Source organism: Procambarus clarkii, chromosome 41 (assembly GCF_040958095.1).
Source record: "Procambarus clarkii isolate CNS0578487 chromosome 41, FALCON_Pclarkii_2.0, whole genome shotgun sequence".
NCBI lineage: Eukaryota > Metazoa > Arthropoda > Malacostraca > Decapoda > Cambaridae > Procambarus > Procambarus clarkii.
The window spans coordinates 38,809,827-38,819,959 of record NC_091190.1 but is presented as its reverse complement, the minus strand read 5'-3'; the positions used below and the strand labels follow the sequence as shown (position 1 = coordinate 38,819,959).

Genomic DNA, 10,133 nt, shown 5'->3' with positions numbered 1-10,133 from the left:
GAGCAGCAGGGGGCGAGAACGGAGAGGGTAGAGCGGCAGGGGGAGAGAACGGAGAGGGTAGAGCAGCAAGGGGAGAGAACGGAGAGGGTAGAGCAGCAAGGGGAAGAGAACGGAGAGGGTAGAGCAGCAAGGGGAGAGAACGGAGAGGGAAACAGCAGCGGGGAGAGAACGGAGAAGGTACATCTCTACCCTATACTCCGTCAGGAAAACAGCAGGGAAGAGTACGGAGAAGGGAGAGCAGCCCACTACTCTATACTCTCATACAGCACCCTCTACTGGGTGCTGGCTATACTCTACCTTACACTCCATCACTCTTCTTCTACATTGTATTCTCTCTCGTCTACCTACACTGTCACCCTTCCTCTACGTGGTGCTGGCTGCCATCTTCGCTATACTCCGTCAACTTTCCTTCACGTGGCTGTTGTAATAACCCTCTCCTTTGCACCCTTTACTCACTCTAAACACCCCAGGTTAACACTGCTTGCAGATTACTGTGACCCCTCGGTGAACTACCAGTTAATGTTGACCCTGACATATTAAGTGAGGAGGAAGCAACAAATGAAGGGACTATTAATTTTAAAGTAATGAATAAAGACTTACTGAAACACTGCCATTACCTTCCCGCTGACATACTTGAATGTATCTAGATTATTAATCTCTCGGGAAGGACAGAAACTCTCTAATCATGAACTTAAGGGCATTAAGATCCTTGGTAATGTAAGTGCTTGGGGAGCAAATTATATAATTTTACTTGACTAATTTAGATTCAAGGGACAACGGTTTTATCCATGAAATGGAGGGGCACCCAGGGGAATTCCAAATACCACACATATATATACGGCATCAGCATTAATCATAGGGGAACAAATAACTAAACACAAATACATTAGTAAACTTTATTTAATTTAAAACATGTATATTGAAATGAGATATATCCTAGCTGTAATTACCCTAAGAGGCTGTGATCCGACTCAATGATGTACATTAATACTCAAGCACTCTTTACCTTAATCCTGCAAAATTTTGCCAAAGATGTTGATGACTGCCCTCAGCCCCTTGATGCCTGACAGAGTTTCCACCCCAAAGCACTCCCAGAACACACCTACCAGAATTTGTTTCACCAGCTTACCAGTGGAAGGATAGCCCCTCCCACAACTAATACAGCACCGGAGCTCCTATTATTTTTGGCTACAGCCACCCATTAAAAACAAGGCCTGATTTCCGGCCCTTAAGGGCCAGTAAGGGCTTGGCACTTATCTACTGCCAATCATCTTCCAGAATCTCGCTTGAATTCTGGTGAGCCCACTCATTTAGGCTCTCGGACTCGCTCCCTTTCCTGTCCCGATCTTTCTCTGTGCTCGTCATCCCTTTACTTAGATTTCGAGTGGTGGGTCCTTGATGACCTCCATGGCAGTAACCATTTTCCTATCCTTGTTACCTTTTTCTCCTTTCACCCTCCTCTCTCCTTCCCTAGGTGGCGGCTTGCCGAGGCTGACTGGCGCCTCTTTACTCTCTGTGCTACTGTTTCCGACCTCTCCCACGCGCCCTCCTTTTTCATGACACCGTCTTCGACGCTGCCCTCCGCTCTATTCCTCACTCTTCCTCTCGGGGAACGCGGAAGTGCGTTCCCTGGTGGAATGTGGACTGCTTGGGCTGTCAGTTGTAAGCGTGCAGCCTGAAGAGGCACTGCTGCCAGCAGACGGTTGAGTCTTTTCTTTTGTTTCGGAAGGCGAGTGCAGTGGACCGTAAGCCCATCTGTGTGGCTAAACGTGCATGCTGGATGTCTTGTCTCCACCGTTACGTCCGAAACTCCTCTGCCACTGGTCTGGAAGCATATCCGCAAGATAGTGGGTAAGTTTGTTCCCGATGTCTCGCCGGTCTTTCACCTTCATGGTGCTCTTGCGGTGGACCCGTTGCAGGTCCCAGACCTGCAACGAACAACGAACCCAGGTACCGAACTGGGTTCCCACTTTTCAACTGTTAGTTCTGGTTCTCGTCTTCCCCAATCTTTCTTCCTTCGTAAGCCTATTCTGGAATCTCGTCTGTAATGTACGATTATGTTACGTTGTTGGGTAGATTAGATACAGTGTTTAGTGAGTTTCATATTTATTTAGTAGTCCTGGATACAGCAGTGTCGTAGACGTTGAGATGGAGCTTGGAGCAAAACAGAGAGCTGAGTGTGACCGGAGTTGCGGAGCTCAATGTGGAGAGCTTTGTAGCTCGATGCGGTCCTAGTCTGCTGTCTGTTCTGTGTCGAAGCTGCAGTGTCCTTAGAGAAGATTAGAACTGCCTATGCCGAGGGCTACATTCTTGACTGGAAATTGTACTGTTGTCTATTCTCATATCGCTTCCTTATATTTAGTAACTACCCCCTTACTAGGATAGGAGGGTGTGAAAACTGTTACCCGTAATTAGGGATAGGATTATAGCTTGTTTATTAGTGCTAATTAGTTACGCCATTAAGATAATGAGATAATGGAGCGAGTATAAGGATTACTCTGTACACGTCCTTCAGATTTCTGTACTGATCTTCACCTTACCTATAACGATCCCTTCTCTTTCTTTCTCTGAGCTGAGTCTGCCCTGCCCTCTGCGGTTCTACGACGGCAGGCTCCGATGACATTCATCATGAGATGCTTCGCCATCTCCCTCTGTGCACGGCACAATATTTACTGAGTCTGTACAATCCAGTCAGGAAGTCATCGTCAGTCCCTGAGGACTGGCTCGATGCTGTTGTCCTCCCTGTTCGGAAACCAAGGTCTCTCGGGTCATCCCCCAAGGACTTCCGCCCTATTACCCTCACGAGTTGTCTGTAAGCTCTTTGACGAATAGTTAACGTTGGTCTGATGTGGTTCTTGGAGCACTATCACTTCCTTTCGCCTTCTCAATTTGGTTTTTGCAAATGCCGCAACACAACAGATGTCCTGGTGAACTTGGAGGTCTATATCGAACTACTTTTGCTGCCAAGACCTCCGTTGTTGCCGTCCACTTTGTCCTGGAAAAGGGTTATGACAATACATGGCGGTATCATATTCTGCCTCAAGTTCATTCTTTTGGCCTTCGTGGGAATCTCTCTCTCTTCTTCCAAAGTTTCCTCTCTCGCTGTTCATTTCGTGTGAGGCTTGGTACCACTCTCTCTGCACTCTTTTCCTCTCTTCCCTCTATCGTTTTCTCCGCTTTATGTTGAATATTTGCTCTCAGGGTGGTGATTCGCCTCTCCTCCAACAGCGGCTTCAACTTGATTGATGCCGTTCCGTGTTGGGCCATCGATCCAAGTTCAGCTGCGTCTAAGACTTGTGCGATGACTTTTACTCGGAAGCATGTCATTATTCGTCCCTCTTTTCCGCTTTAAGGTCATCCCCTTGAGTACAGGGATTCCACTAAGCTTTTGGGGTTAATTTTTGACACTCGTTTGTCTTTATCATCCCATATCTCTTACCTCCGAATTGAATGCTCTAAGGCCCTTAACCTTCTTAAGGTTTTGTCCCATACTTCTTGGGGAGTGGATAGGCACACGCTCCTCTATTTGCACTAATCTCTCGTCCTGTCTAAACTCGATTATGATTGCCCTGTATTCTTTTCTGTTAATGCTCCTCGCCGTCTTGATTTGCACCATACTTGGTTGCGTCTCAGCGATGGTGCCTTTCGTTTGACTCCCGTCCTCAGCTTGTATGATGACACTGGTTTCCCCTCTCTCCAGGACCGCCGTGATCGCTACTGTCTTCGCTATCTTGCTTTGTCCTTACATCATCCTTCCTCTCGCCTCTGTCGTGTTTTAACTTTTACCCCTCCTGTGGTTCCTGTTCCTCTTCATCGCCTCCCTCTTTCTGTCCAACTATCTCGCTTACAGGATTCTTTTTCCGTTCGTATTTCTAATGTTTTTCCTCGTATTGTTCCTTCTTTGCCCCAGTGGAGAGTCCCCCCTTCTAAAGTTTTGTACATCCTTGTCCCGCATCACTAAAGCTTTTACCCCTCCTACGGTTCTGAAACGTCTTTTTCTTGAGCACTTTTCTTCGCACTCCCACTCTGTTTCCATTTTCACCGATGGGTCTAAGTCTGCGAACGGTGTAGGCTACTGTTGTTTTTCCTGACCGCACTTGTGTGTGTCGCCTCCCTTCTAAGGCTAGCGTCTTCATAGCAGAACTTTATACTATTCTCTCTGTTCTCCGTCTGTTGCTTTCTCATTCTCAATCCTCCTTTGTGGCTGTAGTTGACTCTCGTAGCGCCCTCATGGCTCTAGGGTCCTTTAATCCTGTCCATTCGGTGGTCATCGAGATTCAACATTGGCAGTTTCTTGTAAATTTAAATCTGTAGAGTTTTGCTGGATTCCCAGTCATGTTGGTGTTTCTTTAAATGAGCATGTGGATGCTGCCGCTAGAGAAGCTATCCGTTCTTGTCCCATCTCCCATAAAGATATTCCTTATTCCTACTTTTTTCCAGTTATTCATTCCTCCATCCTTGCCCCGTTGGCAGGGTTGCTGGTCTTCTGTAGTTGGTAACAAGCTGCGTACTCTCAAACGTTCTGTCCCCTTCTGGCCTTCTTCCTGCCACCGTAACCGGCGGTGGGGGTTAAACTGCTCTAGCAAGGTTGCGGATTGGCCATACAAGCTTAATTCATGGTCACTTAATGGAGCTCCCTCCCCTGCTCCTTTTTGTCCAAATTGCGTTGTCCCTCTTACAGTTGTGCATATCCTTGTTGAATGTCCTGATTTCCAGGACGTGTGTGTGTCTTGCTTTCCGACCGTCCCTCGCGGTCATTTGTCCTTCGATAGAGTTCTTGGTGAATCGGATACTTTTGATATCGTTCGCCTTATGTGTTTCTGTTCTCGTATTGGCATGATATTTAGTGCCCTTTTATTATTTTGCACTTCGATGGTGCTACTTAGCCTTCCCGGTTTAGTGCCTTCTTTTGATAATTACTTATTGACAGTACAGGGGTCTTGTGCTACCCGCACCTGACTGAGTGACAGCTGGCGGATGTCAGCTCGGGTGGACCTCGCTAACATGAACCCGGGTTCACTTCTTATCACCCCCAAACAGTCATGGATTGTCGTTAATCATGGCTGCCACAGTAGAGCAGAGCTTCGACGTGTTACGATGTCTTGCGTTGGTTGTGAGTTTCGAGTGGCGTTGAAGAGGATGGCATGGTGACAGGACAGGTTGGCCCTGCCTCAGCTCCTGGGCGACGCCATCTACCGGCGTTTACTTGTTATCCCGGTACTACTGGGCCGGTACACCTTCCATGCAACCCATCGTGCAGCTGAGCTTGGGCCGAGGTACAGGGTTATACCTCATCTGGCGATTCAGCAGCACTCTGAAGGGGTAGTGCTGTTCGTACCCGAGACTACCGTGATGCATCTTGGTTTCCACAGACGACACAACCGCAAGTTTTGAGAGCTGACAAGTCGTTGCAATTAACATACTTCTTCGTAGACGACTTGTCTTCCACCTCCGGTTTTCCCGCCAGTACGGACTATGGACAGTACAATTTCCACAGTCAACAATGTAGCACTCGGCATGTACAGTTCTAATCGACCCAAGATGCTACAGCTTCGACACAGAGGAGACAGCAGACCTCGACCGCATCGAGCTACAATGCTCTCTCTCCCCGAGTTCAGACACTCGCAATTCCCAATCGAGCCGCCACGCTCTCCCACATCGAGCTCCGTGATTCCGGCCTCACTCCGCTCTCTGCTCCGCTCCAAGCTCCGTCTGAACGTTTACGACAAAACTACCAACCGACTACTGTAATAAAGACTACTAAATAAATATGAAAACTCACTAAACAATGTGTATCTAATCTACCCAACAACGTAACATAAACGTACGTTACATTGGACGGACTACACGGTTGGTGAGCTTGGTTGGTAACCTTGAGATAGCTTCCCACCGTGATTTGACGTTGACTCTGGACTCTGCTCCGTGAAGACAGCAGGCTGGACCAATACAACTTCGTTAGTGACATGAGGTGTCGGCCGGGTGACTGTACTCCAGTCACCCCTTCCGGGTATCTAATTGACGAGTTACCGGGAACAAGGGGGAGGATTTTATGTAACGTGCCTCAGACCCCGATCTTATCACAGGTGGGTCATCCCCAGACCTGCTGATCTCGATCCTTGGTTCACGTGGGATTGGGAGGCTGGAACTGGTGTACCATCACACCTGAGAAAGACAGACAACTGGCAGAAGCATGGATTTTACTCTGGGGTATAGGAAGTTGGGAAAACCCTGGAGCAAGGCAAAGTATGCTACCTGAGTCATGCACATCAGTAAATACACACCATTGCCTCTACAGGAATATATTCTGAACTCTTCCAGACTAGGGGAGTTAACTAACATTTTGCTGTACAGTTCGCGACCTTCTTACCATGGGGTGACAAGATTGAACTCGACTTTTGGTGAGATTTGACAGAAGGTCATCCTCTGCATCTGACTCGGTAAATGAATCATTTGACAGGTCTGGAATTAGACTTTCTGAAAGCAGCTCTAGTTCCTCCCTCGCGTGATAAGATTTTAACTTATTAATATGGATGGTTCTCTCAACTTGGTCCTCAAATATACCTTTTGATAACAAAATTAACCGGACCTTTCCTTTCAATACTCGATAAGGGCCCCGCCATCTAGGTGCAAGTTTCCTACTTTGATTCGCCGGAGCCGCTTCATTAACTCTCAACACAAGATTCCCGACTTTCGACTAAAGAGGTCGTACCTTGTCATAATGCTGAGCATAAGCCCTAGCTACAATTCTCCATGCATTTTTCATCTTATTTAAAACCTCTGATGGGTAATCTTCACCATATATAATGTTATGGCTGTTAAGCAGACCTGATGGGAAATTACATGAATGACCTGTGAAAAGCAAAAGGGGTTGGGTGTTAAATGACTGATGGATGGCAGTGTTCAGAGCCAGCAGGACATATGGCAGGTGTTCGTCCCATGAATTTGCATCATGCTCTGCAAGAATTGCAAGCATATCGTTAACCGACCGGTTCGTCCGTTCTGTCATACCGTTATTCTGAGGGTGATACGCCGTAGTGAATGCTAAAGTGGTTTCTAAAATTTTACATACTTCTCTAAAAGTATTCCCATTAAATTCCTGACCTCAGTCAGAAACTAACACTTTAGGGTTAGTTTCTTTACTTCTACACTTTAGGGAACACAGTGACAAACCTATCCAAGAACGCCTTTGCAACAGTTCGAGAATCTTTGAGGCAGTGCAATCAGGATGGTGTATCTGGACAGATGGTCAACCAACACCATCACGTACCGATTTCCTGAAAGACTGTGATGAAGATCAATCAGATCAGCCCCCACTCGATCTAAGGGTTCAAAAATTTATATGTATAAAGCCCTGTGATCTGTACAAATGACAAAGTGACGTTGGAAAAAATACGGCCCAAAGTATGACAATTTCTACCGCAGCCAAAGCCTCCCTATCCGTTGCAGAACGGACTAACGGCCCTGAAATCAGGTACTCCCAATACTGAAGTAGTAATGAGTTGACTTTTTAATATTGCATAAGCGTTATCAACCTCTGGTTTCCAAATTAATTTAACATTTTTCTTAGTGAGCTCAGTTATGGGTGCTGATGTACTTGCATGACCCTCAATGTGGCGACGGAAGTATCCGGCTGCTCCAAAAAACCTACAGATATCCCTTGCCGTCTTTGGTGTTGGCATGTCAGCAATGGCGCGACAGGAGTCGGGGTCAGGTCGGATACCGTCTGTGCTCACTTGGAACCCCAGAAACTTGAATTACTGAGATGCCAGAGTACACTTCCCTATGTTCAATTTAAAACCCGCCTTATCTAACAATGTCAAAGTCTCGGTCAAATCTCGAAGGTGCTCATCAAACGTTCTAGAGTAGATAACCACATCATCCAGGTATGCTAATGAGTGCCTTCCCAAGACTGGACTGAGGATATAATTAATTGCCCTCTAAAATGACAAAGGAGCTGTCTATAACCCAAAAGACATCGGCATGAATTGATAAATATGAACCCCATCAGAGAAAAGTCTTCTCTCTATCCGTCTCCGAGACGGGAATGGACCAATACGCCGAATTGGCATCCAGAGTGGAAAAGTACTTGGCTGCCCTAAACTGATCTATTATTTCCTGAATCCGTAGCAAAGGGTTCACATCACCTTTAGTAATTTCATTGACCTTCCGGTAGTCAACACAAAACCTGTAACTACCATCCGGTTTACGTACCAACACCACTGGCGACAACCATTGTGACGTACTAGGCTCTATCACATTCTGTCTCGACATCTTCTGACACTCCTCCCTAATTACTTCTTTTGCCCGTTCCTGAAGCCTCCATTGACGAGTATAAATAGATGACGATCAAATGTAGGAATAACATGTTCATTTCTATCCAGAAGACCGATTTGGTCGTCTTCCATTGCAAATAGTCTAGGGAATTTACATAATATCCGTCTCAAAAGTTTCCTATATGACTGTTGCACATGTTGCAAGTCCAGTGCTTAAATGAACTTGCCTACTTCTTGAGTATTACTATTTTTCCGTCTCGGTCTTGTACTCCCCCTGTTTAATATCATCTGTAACATTAAGTGCAATACAGTGCGCTGTGGTGACTGGAATCTCCTCTTGGCTTTGATGCTAAAAAATTCGCGTATTGTCTACAATTGTAGCCTGCGACAACCTATCACCTGCCCTGAAACGATAGGTTTTATGCAAGAGATTGACAACTGGAATAAGGGCACCTTTATCAAGCACTGTGATTAAATGATGAATTAACAACCTGTCACATCTCCCAGCCACCTGAAGGGTGGTACCTGGTGCAATGTGACGTCCCACTGATACTTTAATAAATTTAACTGAATGGGGTGGGCAACATTGTTTCATCAAGGTGTATAACCCACATGACTTATGTGTCTGGAGGAGACTTAAACAACAACCTAGGGTAGTGAATGTTGTACTTCTGTTTCTTACTAATGGAAGCAACCACTGGTGGTGGATCTACCATTCTAATAGGCTAAACTACCTGTCCCAACTTAAATCTGCAATTCTTTGCTTCTTCATGAGCACTCCTTCCCTATCCGGGCCGTTGGCACAATGAGGGGGCTTGGTGGTCGGCTGCCGGAGTGTGATGCTTCATGGGACAGTCCTCTGTCCTTTTGTAGCCTTATGCTCCTGCTACTGTCTTCTCTAATTTTACCGGATCGCTTTTCCTTTTCCATAAGTTTGGTTTTCTCCCCTCTCCTTTCTAATTGCCATTTCCTGCCGAACTTTAGCCTGTTTGGATTATTCTTTCGAACCACTACTATTTTCACGCCAGAGTTTTTCTGAAGGCTTACTCATGCACCCGTAGAACTGTAGTACCCGACATAGAGAGCAAGGGGACCCTTTTATTGTCACTCCTCCTTTCGTCACTGAACCCGATCTCGACGGACTGACGGTTCTTAAGGTGGCGTTTGTGGGGCGTATACTCACGACGCACCCCTTGGGGACCCCGGCATGATCAGCGATAGTTTTTTGTTGGGTGTCCTTCTAATTTGTGGCTCCATGGTGGGTATGGGGGCACAATAGTAAATGAATATCTGACTCTAGTTTCATGTCAAATTCAGTAATTCTTATCCTTTCTCAGGCTCTGTAGTCCCGCTGCATTGGGCCCCGACCTTGCTTCTACTCTGACCCTCCTGACTACTCCCTTTGGCTCCCCTCTCTCCTCTGTGGTTGGGTCGAGCCCCAAGCCCCAGTGGTGATCACCTTGTCCTCTGGCATGGCTCAGTCTCTAGTAGTGACTATTGCACCTTTTAACCCATTTCTCTCTAGGGGTTTTCAACGCCGTCCTCGCCAGGGCCGCGCTCGGTAGATTCCTTCCCATACTGATGCGTTTCAAGACTTGTTTCGTCCCGTTTTGTGGGCCAAATACTCTGATCTCTTCCCTCTTGATTCTGCGCCTCCTGACGATTTCTCCCTCCATAGGCACCTGGTTGATTCAGTGGATGCCTTCATTACCTTCAACCTCACCCGTTTCGGTACACATGTCATTGCTGCTGCTCCTCAGAATGCGGCCTCGCGCTTGGCCACCTTATCCTGTCTTGGCGAGACCCCTGTTCGGGTCGCCAAGAATGCTCAGTTGAATGCCGGTGTTGGCACTATTCTCC

At 46.7% G+C, this 10,133-nt stretch overlaps 1 protein-coding gene across 1 annotated transcript in view; it reads left to right on the top strand.

Moving 5' to 3' along the window:
• Positions 1-5,475: 5,475 nt before the first annotated feature.
• The window catches only part of LOC138373266 (F-box DNA helicase 1-like), a 51,783-nt gene continuing 47,125 nt past the window's right edge, over positions 5,476-10,133 (top strand). Inside the window, exons 1-2 of the mRNA XM_069339308.1 lie at positions 5,476-5,747; positions 9,952-10,133. The exon at positions 9,952-10,133 is cut by the window's right edge and continues 11 nt beyond it. Coding sequence (XP_069195409.1) covers positions 5,476-5,747; positions 9,952-10,133 — 454 coding nt within the window. The remainder of the gene's footprint in view (positions 5,748-9,951) is intronic.